This window comes from Amphiura filiformis, chromosome 9 (assembly GCF_039555335.1).
Source record: "Amphiura filiformis chromosome 9, Afil_fr2py, whole genome shotgun sequence".
Taxonomy (NCBI): Eukaryota; Metazoa; Echinodermata; class Ophiuroidea; order Amphilepidida; family Amphiuridae; genus Amphiura; species Amphiura filiformis.
The window spans coordinates 15,005,365-15,023,263 of record NC_092636.1 but is presented as its reverse complement, the minus strand read 5'-3'; the positions used below and the strand labels follow the sequence as shown (position 1 = coordinate 15,023,263).

At 37.6% G+C, this 17,899-nt stretch overlaps 2 protein-coding genes across 2 annotated transcripts in view; one reads left to right on the top strand and one right to left on the bottom strand.

Moving 5' to 3' along the window:
• LOC140159989 (uncharacterized) overlaps nt 1-17,899 on the top strand; it is a 102,257-nt gene that overhangs the window by 55,995 nt on the left and 28,363 nt on the right. The window contains 6 exon segments of the mRNA XM_072183256.1: nt 5,317-5,409; nt 6,165-6,281; nt 12,334-12,440; nt 13,339-13,446; nt 15,369-15,520; nt 17,596-17,775. Of these exon segments, the coding sequence (XP_072039357.1) occupies nt 5,317-5,409; nt 6,165-6,281; nt 12,334-12,440; nt 13,339-13,446; nt 15,369-15,520; nt 17,596-17,775 (757 nt within the window).
• LOC140160676 (uncharacterized) overlaps nt 12,194-17,899 on the bottom strand; it is a 64,715-nt gene continuing 59,009 nt past the window's right edge. Inside the window, exon 7 of the transcript XR_011860001.1 lies at nt 12,194-12,288. The gene's annotated coding sequence lies outside the window, so the exon portion shown is untranslated. The remainder of the gene's footprint in view (nt 12,289-17,899) is intronic.

Below are 17,899 nucleotides of genomic sequence, written 5' to 3'. Positions count from 1 at the left end.
AGTTGATTTTTTCTTCTAAGGCATGAAATATTATGTATTTACCACAGTTGGATTTATATCACATTTACACTGGGCAAAAGTTGTGTTTTGAATTACATCTGAGTATTAACATAAATTAGCATAAATTCATTTGTGTAGTGGGTGTTTCAACTAAGTTTGATTCCAAATTTGCATTTATGAAAGTTAATTTTGAGATAGCCACAAGTACAACAACCAGAAGTCGTAAAGTAAACACAAATTCAACAACTTGTTTATTAACATTAGCGAAAAGTCATAATTGATGATGACTTTTTCATATTTACTTCAAATGAATGATGACCGCATTAGAATTACGATGTTTTACATTATGACTAATTACGACCTGCTTACACTTAAAAAAATTAAATCGATAGGACTATTCCAGAAATGGATTACAAATTTGGCCAGTGTAAATGGGGTTTTGTATTCACACTTTCAAAAGTTCATTACATACAAGAATGGTGTTTTACTCTTTGCTGATATAATTTAAAAAGTGTGTGCAGCAGCTTATTGATGTTACACCTAAGTTAAAGTCTAAGTCTAAAGTCAATTAAATAAGATCCAATTTTTTCAATTGTGAGTGCATGTTTCTTTCTTGTATGGACCGTCTCTTTTCTGTATTATTGTATATTGTCTTATTATGACTAGAGCAAGAAGATCAATTGGGACTATTTGAGAGAAAAAATGGCTACGGATGAAGATGTGAGTGATGAGGCACTGCTAGGATACAGTGCACAATATCGCTGCACCTTTATCGTTCTTGCATGTCACACTTATACTGACAGGCCCGTACGCAGGGGGGTGCGGGGGGTGCGACCGACCCCACCCCCAAATTTGGAAAAGTATACAAAAAGTCCAAAAATTTCAGAATTTGCGAGCGTAGAGCAAAAAAAGTCAGGTTTTTTACACTTTTTTGGACAAAAAAGGTCCAAATTTTGTTCACTTTTTACAAAATGGCCCCCCCTTAGAAAAAGTCCACTTTTTCAAAATCAGCACCCCCCAAATAAAATCCTGCGTACGGGCCTAAATACATATTTCTGCTTATTGTGCATGTTGGTATTTTCGTACTTTTTTTTCTCTTTTCCACTGGTATTTTCGTACTTGACTTTTCTTTGCTTCCTACTGTGCTGCTATTAAGACAGCTTTTTTGAAGTTTTTCGTTCTTTTTCACTTCATCATTGCATTCTTAGTGATGCGCTCTTTTGGTTTGAAATAATAGGGTTATGATAATTGTAAAATATGGCTGAGTTGATTGATAATCGTTTTATGAAGTACCGTGTCTTATTGGTAATTTTATCGCCTATTAAAGGAGGATTTCGTGATCCTGGCATCCTCTTTTTATGACATTTTTCAGTAGATATCCATGAAAAAAGCATTTCAGTTGATTCCGATTTTTCGTTTGCGAATTATGCATGATTATGTCCAATACACTGCTCTATTGGCCACTGTTGTAATTTCGTTCTGGTGCACCAGAACAAAATTCAAATTTGGCGATATTTTTGCTAATTGAATTAATCGGCAAGAAATATTTGGAACATAAACATTAAGTAGCCAGAGGTATCCAGTGGTATAACAATCTCAATTTGTTTTTGGAAAAGTGGGGGGGATGAGGCTGTGGATCACGAAATGCCCTTTTAATGTCCAGTGTTATTGTTGAAAGCATTGTTTGGTGTTATTGTTTATGCCTTGTTATTCAAATATTTCATTCACAAATAGTCTGGTATTGGTATTTTTGTATACCTTATCTGTTCGCAGAAAAAAAAAAAAAAAATGTGGCGGTTCGTAAATGTGGTCAAAACCATGTGGTCAAATTTTTGTTGACATGTTTGGGTGTTGGTTCATTCTAATCAGCTGTTATATAAATGCAGTGTTTTTCTAAAGATTAAAAAAAAAAGGATAAGCAGGGAATGTTGCTTTACTTGTAGGCACAATCATCCTTATTCAAATGGGTAATAAATAATGGTATTTATGATATTTGTCACAAAACTTTACTGTCATTTCCAAATAGGTTATTCCAGTTGAAATCCATACACTATGGAAGACACAACATTAATCTTCCACACAGGGAGTGTGAATTTCAAATGGGATTACTTGAATGGGTAGAACTGCATTTGAAATCTACCCCCACCTGTATGGGAGATTAAGGTCATGTCTTCTGTAGGGGGTGTATGGATCTCAACTGGAATAGCCAGGACCGCTGAGGCAGCTTGGGAGGTTTAAAGAAGATATATTCACACAATAAAGGTGGCAGATAATATGTTGTTTTACCATGCATTTGTGTCTGAAGATATTTATATAATATTGAATGGCTTTGAGTGTGATTCAAGAAAATATTGCACGAGATAGAAAAATATTGCACGAGTCGAAGCAGTGCAATATTTTCTATCGAAAGTGCAATATTTTCTTGTATCACTACCTAAAATAAGCCATTCAATATTATTATTATTATTTATATCAGGCTTTTTACTTACCTTACTGATGAGTATTCCAATAAAAAGTTCCTAATTTCCAAACATTCAAAAGTTCCAACAGTTAATGTTCCAAATGTTCAAAAGTTCCAATTCCAAAAGTTCAACATGTAACACGAAGCAAACGTTTACAAAAATTCCAACAGTTTTAACAACTTTTTCGGCAAAAATCAAATACCAACATTTTTCAACAAGTTTTTTTTAAAGTGGATGTTTCAAATAATCCAACAGCAAACATCTATTTACAGTCCTGTTTTGAAAGTTATCTATTGTAGTAGTTTATAGTCACATTGCAGTTATTCAGCACAAATGGGTGCTGCTGCTGGACCTGCATAGTGCGATGTGTGGTGGTACTAGTACTAGTATTATTACTGATCAAAGGAACCGAGTTAGTGCTAGTTGATAGAGCAATTTCTACATCTGAAGCACCACTACTTGCATTCTGCTCTATTTGCTGACTTTGTTCTGAGTGAACAATTTCCTCAATGTATTCCAGTTGCGAGCTGGTGAGCTCAAGATCAACAAAATCCATAACTTCATAATCTTGGTTCTCATTGACGAAATCCATATCTGCTGCAGCTTGAGGCACTGGAGGTCTACTTACTGTTGCAGGGCCGGCGGTATTTGCGATTGTAGACTTATCTTCAGGCCTATGCCCAGCGACCGTGACAGTGCATCCGACATGTCCTGCTTCCTTGCATCCTTTACCCTTCCAACGTAACCTGCCAGACTCCCTTCATTTGCGTGACCAGACACTTTGCATATATCTCGGGTAGCAAAGCCTTCTCCATCGAGGATTGTGATACGTGTTGCGCGAATACAGTGGTTTGTGTACACCTTTGAAAGCTCCGCTTGCTTTGATAAGACGTTCATGAAGCTACGATAAAGTGACCCTTCTTCAAATCTCTTAAATTCTCTCTGCCTCTACGGCAGATATATAGCATGAGCTCAAACCAAACCTTGTATTGAAGTCCAGCCGGTGAATCTTGATTAAAAACTCCAGACCGATACAAGGTTTCAATGTCATTCTCATCAATCGATGCATGGTGCTTAACATCTCCTTTGCCAATTTTTTTAAGCTGAACCAACACCGCTTTGAAAGAAACATTGGCATCCGTAAACTCTGTGTCTTTAATTATGTCAATAAATCCAGGCCACTCGTTCTTTAGATGGCGATTCAGGCCAGTACGAATCCTGTTCATGGATGCTGTTTTGTATTCATTACCGTCTGTTTTCCAAAGCTCCGCGTAGAATTTTTCCAGCAGTTTCGCTAATTCCACCTTGTCTAGAGATTCAAAATTTTCAGGCTGCCCCTTTTCCCGAAGGTATGCGTGAAGAATATTCACTGATTTTTTCGTTGCCTTGATTGTGTTTTCAGAATCTTTATTCCTTAAAAGCTCGTTAAATTCTTCTTCGCTGAGGCTTGCGAATCTCCCGGGTCTAGGAGCGGCCATTGTTGTTGTCATAGTGGTACCATGCGTGACTACGCTCCAATGATCCAATACAACGCTCGTGATAAACACGCTGTATCACCAAAAATACGATTGATCAATATTCAGCTGTAAACGTTCCCGGATGCTGTACAATATTTTCATGAATATTGTAAAGCATCCGGGAACTTTGCAAAAAGTATGCAATACACAGTTTTGTTGTTGCGATAAAAAGCCTGATATAAATAATAATGCATGTTATTCCATGGCTTGCATAGACCATAAAGCTGCACTGCTATATTTTTCAGTTTTTCCATACAAATTAGGCCAATATAGGAAAACATATACTTATAGGTATATAGGATTTCAAAAGAAATAAAAAGCATCGGTCAATTTAAATTTTGTATAAATTGAGAGATTTGAATTGGAATAACATTGGGATGTAAATATTATCCACCAGTATAGTGATGACCTCATCTGAGCAGTCGAATATGCTTCTGAGCAGTCAAATATGCTTTGATACACATCAATATCGGTGGACACGTCAGTGCTTTTTTGCAGTGGCACTGCAAGCATGCCAATAAGCTGCCCTTGTATACATGTGTGCACACATGCAATACACAATTAACTTAATTAAATACTTACCTATGTGTCTGAAGTTAAGGTGCACCAAAGTATGGACATATAGACCATGGCAAAGATTTAGTGGTCAGTTTCAAACTTGACTGTTTCTATTCGTTGTAGAAGTGATGATGTAACAGGAGTATCTGCCATAGCAATAGGTGAAAACAATTTTTGAATATATCACCCTGCACTAGCATGTTCATGAGGTATCTCTGCATTAAACCATAGATGTCAATGAACAGGGATAAAGACCCGGATCATAATTCTATAGAATATTCATATGCTGATCAAAAGATCAACAAAGCAGCTCACATTGGTGACATATGCACTGTTATTAAATAGGAACTTGTTTACATTGCCTCACCAGTTTGCTAGTTTGGGCCAAAATTAAAAGAGGACTGAAAGTGAAAATTAACATTTTGTGAAAAAAAAATTACAATTCTTTTTCTTATGGAAATATTAAACGTAAACTACCCAGTCAGTCAATATCTGCATGGCCTGTAAATCGCTGTATGAGATATCACAAATCTATTAAAAAGGTACAGGGAAAAAAAAGAAAACAGTTAAGCTACTGCTCAATGTCAGAATTGCAATAGCTGCCCTGTGAACATTTGACAATTTACACACAGTATATTGTACTCCTCTACACATGGCAGCTACACATGGCAGCTATTGCACTTACCCACTTCTGGTGCTGAACAGTCAAAATGTATACCTGCTTTTATTGCATTGAGTGATTATTTACCATTACTGGACTGTTTTTATATGAATTGTAGGCCAAGAAGTTACCCCTAGACATGAATGAAGACTGTGAAGCAGGGGAAGTCAGTGAAGAAGATAGCGCTGATGAACTGGATGAAGATTTTAAGGTAGCTATAGCATGTAAACGCTCATCAAAGCCAGTGGTGGTGCTAGGGGGGCACAGGTTTGGCATTTGTCCCCCAAATATTTTTCTTGGGCCCCCTACTTTTGAACCAAAAACCACAAAATCACCCAAATTTCCAATTTTTGTGGCAATTTTGTGCAAAATTGGTTGATTTTGCCCTCTCTGAAATTCATTTACTCCCCACCCCCACCCCACCGCCGAAAAAAAGTCCTGGTGCCGCCATTGATCAAAGCATGATAAGTGATTTATGGGTAAATGATGTTCCAATGAATCTCAGTGATGTGTAGAAGGAAATACCAGTAAAGAATGTCCTCCTAGATATCTACATTATTTTGCAAAGACATTTTTTAGTTTGCATTATTTTGCAAAGACATTGGCAATTGCAGTCAATGGTTATAATGATGTTTTGGATCAATATGCACAATCTAGGTGCAGTAGACATCTGCAGCAAACACATATATATTTCATGAGCGTGTCCTATTTTGTCAAAAGTTACAAAAGCACACATACATTACAATAAATGGATCACGACAAAAAAAATGACAAGAGAGAGGTCTGGGGTCCAAGTCCCCGCACAGGCAGGTATGTCCTGAGTTTTTATTCTGGTATATCTGCCTATGCATGTCATGTTTCCATTTGTAAATTCATGTGTAATTGTGCTAGTGTGCGATGCATAATTCTTCTTTCCCCTGTAAAATGACAATAGTTATTCATATCCAATTTATTTCCCATATACAGCTTGAAAAGAGAAGTATGTCCCAAAGATTTGAATCCATGGCAATGGCACAGATGGCATTGATGAAGAAGAAACCAATTAAACCATCACAGAGTGCATGGAAAAGAATTGCTGCAAAGGTAAGTTGGTCTTTGAAGCAGTCACTAAATCATTGGTATGGCTTTATACTATCAAGCCTTTGCAAAGTCATCTCAAAACGAGGTTCTACACACAAACTTTGTTGTGTGTGCATACATCTGTCAAACGTGTACTTTAATTACTGTGCACGCTTTGCAAAAGCCTTCTGGTGCATTGTTAGAAACAAAAATGCACTTTTTTCGCATGTGTTTGCAGGGAGAACCTCGTTTTGGTAGCAACATGGTGGATCAGTGCAAAGGGTGAATTGTACTGTCATGGTATGGCTCCAAGTTTCACAGTGTACACATGCATGACCAGAGATTTTCAAAACATACCCTAAACAGGATTTGCCCTTTTGAGCAAAAGACAGCCCTTAACAGATATTTAGAATGGTTTCATAACAATTTTTACACCTTAAGCAGGATTTTATCTGAAAGGTACCATCATTACAGGTTTTTGATCAAATAAACCCTTTTATTTTTGTTTATTATAATTGTCTAATATTTATGTTTGGGTGATGCTCTTGATGTAAAACATACCAGGAAAACATGCTCTGTGAAATAGCGGGATCCGGTACAAAACACATCAAGGATCAAAGGATGATACAAGAGGATACCTACAATATAGAAAAACAGAAAGATTCAAGCCAAATTTTTGTTTACTTTTGTCTTCTATCCCTGTAGTTTTGGATTGTTACAAGTGCAGTGTCAGTGTACACCTCCATGGTTTACATACTGCATTTGTTTTTATCTATCTTTGTCTTGTTCCCCACATCAAGTTGATATACCTGATGCAAATCTTTCAACCTAAACCTAAACCGGTTTTGAGTTTCATTCTTCATCACATTGCATCTTAATCCTGCCATTCTTCTGGTATTATAATTAAGATTATGTCATGTACATAAAAACCTTATAAGAACATGTTTATGCAATATTTCTGCTCAGTTTAAGATGATATTCCTTGGAACATGGAACTTTAAGGGATCCAAAATGAGCGTTTATTGCGTTTCGACAATATTTTTTGTGGGACATGAGACCACCTCAGACCTATCGAATTGCATTCTGAATACGAAGCATGTCTTTCTGATATCAAATAATTTTCATGTTTTAAAAATCACAATATAATACAAATTTTATGACAAATTATAAAAATTTGATATTTTTCAATTATTTTATATTAGACAGGTCAAAATTTGAGAATTTGTGCTTTATTAAAAGGTTGGAGGCATTTCGTGTTAAAAGTGGTTAAACAAGCTTTTTAAGATAATTCGAGGGTGCTGAATACGAAAATGCTGTTTAACCGGTTCAGTTTTGGAGTCTTAGCCCTCAAAATTCAAAAAAACAAAATGGCCGCCATTTTCAACATATTTTTGATAATAACTTGAATTTTAAACAACATAGGAGGTTAAAAATGATGGCAATATCCATGTTTATGATACAGAGGAACCCAAATTGATTGTTACTGAAGTTTTAACTGGTATGGTTTTGCTGCCATGTTGAATTCCAAAATGGCCGCCATTTTCATCACGTTTCTGCATTTTCTGCTATAACTTGGATAGTAGGCAACGAGAAGTTTATAAATGACGGCAGTACCCATGTTTTTAATACTAAGGATTCCAAATTATCTGTTACCTACTATCTGTTCTAACTAGTTAGTGTTGCCACCATCTAGAATTCCAAGATGGCCGCCATTCATTAGGTAATTTCTGGGATGTGTGTCAGAAAAACAAAATTGTCATCGTTTTCATAAGGGTAGATTACTTTCTCTGGCTAAATGCACTTTTAATTTCTTTAGAACAAAAACAGTGATATTGAATTAGTTTTCCAAGTGCATTTTAAAAGATTAAATATTTCCAAATGGCCGCTTTTTAGCTACTAGGCCTATACTTTACACCGTACAACTCATAAAACTGGTAACATTGGCACTTGATTATACTTACGGCTAATTGTTCCCGATAGGATCTTGCAACTGTTTGATTCTTTCTATTTGACCTTTCACTTCGTAGTACAGTGATTCCAAACTCTGATTAATGGCTTTAGCCTCTTCTGTTTTTGCACTCTTGTTGGCTGTTAAATGTGCTTAGCCTTTTTGCAACTGCAATTGCCATTTATACATGCATGAAACTATCTTGCGACATGCTTTGGGAATTGGAGGTAGTGTCATCAGTTGTGGAGCCAGGTTCTATCTATGTAGGTCCATCCCATGTCAGTTACTTTGGGGAGAATTGGAGAAATGGTGACTGCTTGTTTCCAAATACAAGCCTGGTAATAGCTGGTAATGTGCATACTTTGTGTGAAGCCTTACTGCATCAGATGTTGGTGGTAGATTCTCCTGTGGACAACCCTTGAAAATATCACCCGTGCCTTATCGCATCCGTCCACATCATCTGGCAATATATGGACATGGTGATGAGCATTCTCTTGCTTTCATCAGAGCACACCGTGATGGTGTCTGGGATCTCCACTTGTATGCCTTCAGTAGGATGCTAACTTTCTTTTTTAGGTATGATCATACCACTATGCCAAATGGGGTACCATTTATATGGCAGAAATGAGCTACCTTTCACCATGTCCACCAAAAGTCCTCCTTGAATTCCAGGCAGGAAATTTCGTTGTAAAGGAGTCCGGGCGGAAATTCAACCAAGTATCCCCTGATTATAGCCAAGAATGGTTGAATGGTACTGGGAAGAGGAGCGGTGTGATTGTAGGTATCACAAGAAGTATCACTGCATTAGGCAGATGGGTACTCTCTTATATAACATGAGAACTTGCATATCAAGTAAATTAGGCAAGTGCTGATGATGGAACATTCCCAATTGGAAAGTGAGTATGTGTACAACGAGCTTACACCATCCAGAAAAGAGCGTGACAACCTCGATGAGGAGAAGTCATGATGATTCAAAGTTTTCAGCAAGGGGGTACCATCTCCTGTACTGTAGAATATTGCAACCAAAGATTTGGCCGGTGCTAGTGGCATAGATTTCTGTTTGACAGGGGGGGGGGTCAAAAAACATTTTGAAGTATAGTGAATCCAGCACCTTTTGGCAACAGAATAAGATGATGGTACAAATGCGCGCAAAAATTTGCACTTTTTACAGTTTTAGGCTAAAATGGCCAAATACCATGTTAATTTGGCTGGAAACACACATATACAGGCGTCAACATTGGGAGGGGGATGATTGTATGGACCACCCCCTGGCAAAATATTGGGGGAATTTATCCCCCCTATCCCCCCATGGATGATTTAGGGTCATCCCAGGTCAATCGATGAGGAAGTTGCTTGATGACCTGATCCCAACCATGTGACAGATTCACTCCCCGGGATTCACTCTAAAGCCCCCGCTCCTGTTGAGGGACGGTTGTTCGTTTGTAGACTGCTGAATCTTTGCCACTTAAACTAGCGCGTCTAAGTTGGGATATGCGACTCTGCAGGGATTGGTCGGTTTTACCAATGTAAAGTGCTTGGCACTCCTGATCTTCAGCGCACTTGACACCATAAACAACGCCACTAATACGGCCCTTACGGCAGATAGAATCATTATACAGCGACTTGTGACAGCCTCTAAGGCAGGACGTACAACTTGGACCAGATTCTGCAGCATGAACTTATGCCTGTTCAAATTCCACTTGCTGCCATGAATGGGAGTCTGTATAAGTAGTGGCGGCTGAGTTTCAGAGGACTGAGGTAACCTTTGACAGATACCAGCATGATTCCATCAAGACTGGAACCAGAACAAAACGAACCCGGGCTATCGACCAGTATGCCGGGTAAACAGAAAACCACAACGTTCTCTATCGAATAACTGGACTAACTTTCTCTCACTTAGAGAGAATAAAGCAAATCTTGCCGCTCCTATCTCAACAGCTTATGACAAATGCTGTATCAATTGCACTCACAACACTTGTAGTGGCTGGAGGATTTGGACATATCACAGAAGTTAGATCTTCAGATTCAGGTATGGACACAACAGCCCTAGAGGCCATGAGGAGGCGGATACTCACTTTGTACTTCGTTGCATTAACACAAATGCTGAAGCTGTAGTGGTTTCAGTACGTGACCCTGACATACTTGTCTTGCTGGCTGCTTATTTTGACAAGATGCTATGCACTCAGCTGTGGATGTAGGCAGGATTTGTAAGAAGCCCAAATACATCCCAATCCACAAAATCCATCAGGAACTGCTGCCTTGCCAAGTGGAAGCCTTGCTTTTACTTCATAAGTGGTTGTGACAGTGTGTCACAGCTTGCTGACTACGGCAAAAAGACAGGTGTTTCAAGCAATTGTTGACAGCTCTTAGCACAATTCATTTGCAAGGTGCATGCCAGATGATGTGCACAGATGCGATAAGGCACGTGTGATACTATTCTCAAAGGGTTGTCCACAGGAGAATCTACCACCAACATGCAAATGTACCAATGGATGTATAAACAATTGCAGCTGCATGAAAGCTAAGCTAACATGCACAGATGGTTAGTGCATACGTGTGCATTAAATTTAACAGCCAACAAGAGTGCAGAAACAGAAGAGACTTTCAAGTCTCTTCTGTTTCTGCACTCTTGCCTTAAAAGGCATCAATTAAAGTTAGGAATCACTGAACTACAAAGTGAAAGGTCAAATAGAAAGAATCAAATAGTTCCAAGATCCTAACGGGAACAATTAGCCGTAAGTAACATTAAGTGCCAATGTTCACAGTTTCATGAGTTTATGCGATTGTAAATATAATAGGTAATTTGAAATCTTTAACCTTTTAAATGCACTTGGAAAACTAATTTAATATTAAATTAAAATTAAAAGTGCATTTAGCCACAGAACGTAATGTACCCTTTATATATGAAAACGATGACAATTTTGTTTTTTGAAATACACCCAGAAATTGCCAAATGAATGGCAGCCATCTTGGAATTCTAAATGGTGGCAACCCTAACTAGTTACAGCAGGTAGTAGGTAGCAGATAATTTGTAATCCATGGTATCAAAAACATGGGTACTGCCATCATTTTTAAACTTCTATGTTGCCTACTATCCAAGTTATAACACGAAATGCAAAAACTTGATGAAAATGGCGGCCATCTTGGAATTCTAGATAGTGGCAACCGTGACTAGTTACAACAGATAGTAGGTAACAGATAATTTGGAATCCTTGGTATTAAAAACAAGGGTACTGCCATTATTTTTAAACTTCTATGCTCCCTACTATCGAAGTTATAGCAGAAAATGCATAAACTTGATGAAAATGGCGGCCATTTTGGAATTCAACATGGTGGCAAAACCATACCACTTGAAACTTCAGGTTCCTCTGCATCATAAACATGAATATTGCCACCATTTTTAACCTCCTATGCTGTTTAAAATTCAAGTTATTATCAAAAATATGTTGAAAATGGTGGCCATTTTGTTTTTTGAATTTTGAGGGCCAAGACTCCAAAACTGAACTGGTTAAACAGCATTTTCAAATTCAGCACCCTCGAATTATCTTAAAAAGCTTGTTTAACCACTTTTAACACGAAATGCCTCCAGTAAGCTCAAATTCTCAAATTTTTACTTGTCTATATATAACAGTCCTAAAGTAAATTATATAAATCTAATGATATATTCTTAAAGTGTATGTAGCAGGGAGGAAAAGCCGACGGTCAATTGAAAATTTTGACCTTTCATATTGAAGATATGGATTTTTTCCCAAAAGACCTAATTTTTTTTTGGTGTTTTGGGAAAAAAATCTGTATCTTCAATACGAAAGGTCAAAATTTTCAATTGATCGTCGGTTTTTCATCCCACCTACATACACTTTAAGTATAAATCATCAGATTTATAAAGTTTACTTCAAGTACTGTTAAATATCAAAAATATCAATTTTAATGATTTGCCATAAAATGTGTATTAAATTGCTAATTTCAAAAATCAAAATTATTTGATATCAGAATGACATTCTTCGTATTCAGAATGCAATTCGATATGTCTGATGTGCTCTAATGTCCCAAAATAAATACTGTCCAAACGTTCATACCCCAGCCCTTAATGACATAAATGATTCCATAATTATTTTTCCTCTTGAGCAGGCTCGTGAGCAGCAGCAGGAAGACACTAGCCAATCTGGTGGCAATAATGGCAAGGCAACTAGTCTTACGGGTACATTAAGAAGACTGAAGCTTAAAGTAAGTATTATGTGAATTACCCTAATCACCCTCCCACCCTTGTATCGTTGAAACCCTCAAGTCGTCTCCACCTGCTAGTAAGCATGTCGTCAGTAGGCATGTCAAATAGTTGCATCTTTTTCTGAAACTTGATGCAGTATCAAATTTTGAATTCATGTTGAGAGCTTCCCAAAACAATGGTGTGTGCAAAGGATGGGCCAGGGGGCTGCGGCACCCTACTATCGATGATAAGCCTGGGTAAATGCACCCATTTTGGGGGAAATTTGGGAGATACCTATTACGGCTAACGAAGCAAGCCAAACATTTCTGAACAGTCGGGGGAATTGAGATTCGCGGATCTCCTACTTTTGAAAAAATGCAGACGCCACTGTCCCAAAAGAAATAACATTTCCTTGCTCGCTAAATGATTTTGTACATATTGAGCATTTTAATGCAGTTTGGTACACAAGAATTGATGTCGTTTGCTTACGAACTGGAACAAGAAGCTAAAATACTCATCAGTCAATGAAATACCAAATCCATAAGTGACATACACACCAGAGCATGCCCGTAACTAGGGGTGGGGGTGCTGATTTCGGAAAAGTGGACTGGGGCAGATATTGAAAAAGTGGATCTTTTTGTAAAAAAGTGGACCTTTTTTCAAAATTTGGACCTGTTTTGACTGAAAACCCATAAAAAATGGGAACTTTTTGGCCTTTGGAGATATTTTTTTGGGGGTGGGGGGGGGGGGGCATCCAACCCCTAGTTACGAGCCTGCACCAGAGAAGTTATGATGCCAACAGAAATTAAAATCTAAGTTTCTTTCATGTATTTCCATCTTTCATTTTTGAGAAAAAAATCCCACTAAACTGAAAGATTTAGAAGTAGACATCAACAACAAAGGAATCTTTACTTGCTTTTTCCCTCTAGAAAAAGCCCAAGTCTCAGTCTTCCTCTGAATCTGAAAGTGGTGAACCCCCTTATGCAGAAGACTCAGATGCCCCTGGGTCTAGGACATCAAGTTTGGATAAAGATGATGTAAGTAGATTAAGGTAACCCCTGACTGACCCTTCACCCTGAATCATTGCTTGATATTAGCTGCTTGACCCCCACCCCTCCCTTTTATAACAGTGGATAAATAGTATCACCACCCACCCATCTGTGGTTTGTGTGTGGCTAGATAGGTATTGTGGAACAATGGGCTATTCCATTTAAAATCCACACTACCCCTGTGGAAGATTTTGGAAATATGTTTAACAGGGGGAGTATGAATTATAATTGGAATGAACACATTAGGCAGCTCCATTTGAAACTCACCCTCCCTCTGTGGAAGATTCAGGTTGAATCTTTCTCAGAGGGTGTATGAAGCTCTGATTGAGCAGACTAATGTGTTCATTTCATTTGAAATTCATACTTCCCCTGTGGAAGACATTTCCAAAATCTTCTACAGGGGTAGTGTGGATTTAAATGGAATAGCCCATGAATGTAAGTACATGATTGAATAAATTCATCAGGATCGGGAGAGTAAACTTAGTAAACAAGGTTTGTTGTGCCAATGAGCTCAGCCTCCCGATAAACGATGTATTAAAGAAGCTGTAGAAAGCTAAGATGGGCATACAACTACGAACAGAGACGGCGGACAGAATCATCTATCTCACTGCAACAGGGATCAATAAGAATTTCCCCAGAGGGAAAACCAACTGGTAACTAAAAAAAATCACGCTGGAAATCCCTCTAGTCTCGGTTGACAGTAACTGGAGTCACTTCTCATCAAGTGTTGACAAAGGCAACAGTGTTTGCTGAAACGTACACAAGTAAGTTCAAATTCCGGATCAGATACAACGAACCTTGTTTACTGAATACAAGTGCATATAAAATGGGCTATTCCAGTTGAAATCAACTGATACACCCACTATATGGAAGACATGGCCTTAATCTACACCCTCTGTGTGAGAAGGTCATGTCTTCCATTGGGGGTGTATGGATTTCAACTGGAATAGTCCAATGTGCTACAATTAAAGATTAAACATTTTGTATGGAATTTATTATAAAGGCCAGAATTTAAAGCATGTGTCTATGATTAAAGACTATGATTTGCTTTACAGTTCAAAATAAACATGTCACTTGAACTGCCTCCTTTTTTGATGACATTCAACTCAAAATCAAATGCATTCAATTTTCAGAATGAAACCCATAGTCAAGCAGCAATGATGAAGGTCAAGAATCAGTTATACTATTATAAATTGACCTCTAAGAATAGGCAAAAATGCACCTTGCTCAGTTGTATGGTTTTTGATACAATTTACATAAAGAATAGTTTGAACCATCTGGGATATCTCGTTACATGATAACCGGATGAAGGAGCTATGACTTTTGACTATTTTGCTTATGAATTTAGAGCCATACGTCACAGATAGGCCAGACTCTACTTTAAAAAAAAATCTGTATGACCGGAGGAATAACAGTATTTTGGTGGGGTTTTAAACAACATTTGAATTAAATGCCTATTGATCTGTATTATACTGTGACCTATTTGACAGATGTTTTATGAATGAGACATCTTAGATGGTGCAAATTATTCTTAATATGAATTGTTTTGCAACAAGAATTTGAGTTCATTTTGGTCAAAATCTGGTCACATTATTTACCGTATTTAGTCAAATAGTCCCCCCCCTCAAATAAATGCCCCCCCCCACCACTTTTTTTCAACCAAGATGTTAAAAAAATTCCGATATTTCCATGCTATCTTGTGTAGTAAGCTTACCAAGTTGCTCACATGGTTGATAATAGCAGCAATAAATGGCGAAAATCTGCATCGGCAATATATGCCTAAAACGTTCAAAATTAGCCTATTATGGGGGTATTCTTGCTGCTGCGCACCCATGGGTCTAATTAAAGTTTCTGCATAAGACCCTGTGCTTAAAACCATCAGTTTAAAGCTTTTTTTTCTACAAATCCAGCCGAGGCCTGATGGTCCAGCATCCACCCCATCATCACAGACAACTCGAACAAGCACATCGAGGAGTAAAGGAAAAGCGTATTGTGTTGAGTAAACAGCTGTCTGAATTGGTCAAGCTTACCAGGTCTGTTAACTTCAGAGGATTCATAAACTGTAAGTTTTATATAAACACATCACAAGAAATAAGTCCCCCTCTCAAACTTTCGTCATAACATCATAAAATAAAACTTTGTACCAATAAAACTAACTTAGAAATAATTATATGACTGTTTACTAAGTGTTGTGTGAAAATGAAAGATGTCCACGACTTCATGGCTGAATGAGCCTAAATTGAAGACAAAAACTGCCCTTTCCAAAAGTCACAAAGTAGGCCTATGCTTTTAACTGCAAGGTGTATTAGGACAAGGAATGGGACTGATCACGGGACTGATCATCTTACAACTCGCTGTGCTGAACTCTGCACCAAGGGGATTTGCATGGCTGAATGATCAAGAATCGACACACATGAGAGGAAATGTTCACTTGGTGAGAATTTTAAACTGCACTCAACCACATGGGTTTTCCCATTAGTAACAAACCATGAATTAACTGTTGTGACAAGTGTAGGCCTACTTTGTGACTTTTGAAAAGGGCAGTTTTTGTCTTCAATTTGAGCTCATTCAGCCCTGAAGTCACGGACATCTTTCATTTTCACACAACACTTAGTAAACAGTTATATAATTATTTCAAAGTTAGTTTTATTGGTACAAAACGAAACCTTACACTGTTATGTCGACATGTTGAGAGGGGGACTTATTTCTTGTGCTGTGTTTATCAAAATAAAATAGTAAAAAAACATTTTTAACTTAATTTGTCCAGTTGTTTTCCATATCTTATACTGGGGGAAATTGCACGCTGAAGTTTTCCATTATGATGGCAGCTAAATATTTGTGACCTGATCAGATCTACTCAGGCCAAAGTCAGAAATGTTGAAAATTGAGTTACTACCATTACTACCTTGCACAGTACCTACACTTTACTGATGTTGAATCCCAGGTCTCTTCAATATTTGATTGCAAAGATATGAACCTTTTATATGTCCATTTTCTTGTTTTTTCTCTTATCTTTTTGCCTATATCTCAGTTTTATTATTGCCAACATCAGCCTGATTGGACCCGATCTGGTCACATTTTGTCACTTGCTCATGGTACATACGATTTGACACGTTCTGTTTCCATGGGGGCCAAAGGCGGCAAATTTGAAATTGAGATAAAGGCAAAAATATGGAGCAAAAAACAATAAAATACATAAGAAAATACACATCATAAAGATTCGGAACTATAGAACCAAGTATGCTAGACCTTTGGTGTTTTCAGTATATGATAGCCTAATGTTTGTATACGGTAATAAGCATAGTAACTCAATTTTCAAAAATGCCTCCTTTGGCCCCCATGGAGCAAATCGTGTCACATATGTAGTGGCAGTGCCAGCTCACTTACAAGGGCATTTCGTGATTCACAGCATCATCCCCCACTTTTCTCAAAAAAATTTTTTGAGATTTTTATATCACTGGTAACCTCTGGCTACATAATGTTTATGTACAAAATATTTCTTGCAGATTAATTCGTTTAGCAAAGATATCATGAAATTTGAATTTTGTTCTGGTATACCAGAACGAAATTACAACATATTGTCTATGGAGCAGTGTAATACACATCATCATGCATAACTCGCAAACGCAAAATCGGAATCAACTGACATTTTGGGAATAAGCTTTTTTGTGGATATCTACTGAAAAATGTCATAAAAACAGGATGCTATGATCACGAAATACTCCTTTTAAGATGTACCGTTGTTTGTGGACATGGACATGACAGCTAGTTGGTTGGACTCGGCATTTTTGTTGTCTACCAACCTACTGCCATGTCAAATAAATGCCATATACCTGTATCAAGGGGTTACAGAGCTACAGGCCTTTGGGCCTTTACTGTAATTCCTTCACTCATCGTTGTATTATGCATAGTTTATTATATATGTATTAATCCTGATATCTTTTATAATGTATTATTCTTATGTATTATTCTTGTATCATGTAATGAGTGAAAAGATAATAATAAATATATCTATCTATCTATCTTTGTGAATACTAATTAAAACATTTAATAGCCGTTATACTTGCATCTTTGTTTCACTGAGTTGACACAACCATATGTGTTTTACAATATTGATATTTTTCTACTTGAATCCAGTACCATGCTGGGAGCTGCCTTCTCTTGGTGAAATGCGTGCATGCAATATGGTCGCTACCAAACCCACGGAATTTGTAGCTTTTACCACAAGGCACATGTGTCGTGTTTATCCGTCAGCTTACAGGATTGATTCAAGCAATTACAACCCGCAACCAATGTGGAACTGTGGCTGCCAGCTGGGTAGGTTTACATTACATAGACATCATTAGTCACTGTGGTTAGTCACTTACAGCGTGTTTACACTGAGCACCTCACATTACTACGCTTTCACTTACACCCACATTTTAATCCTTTCACCTTCATC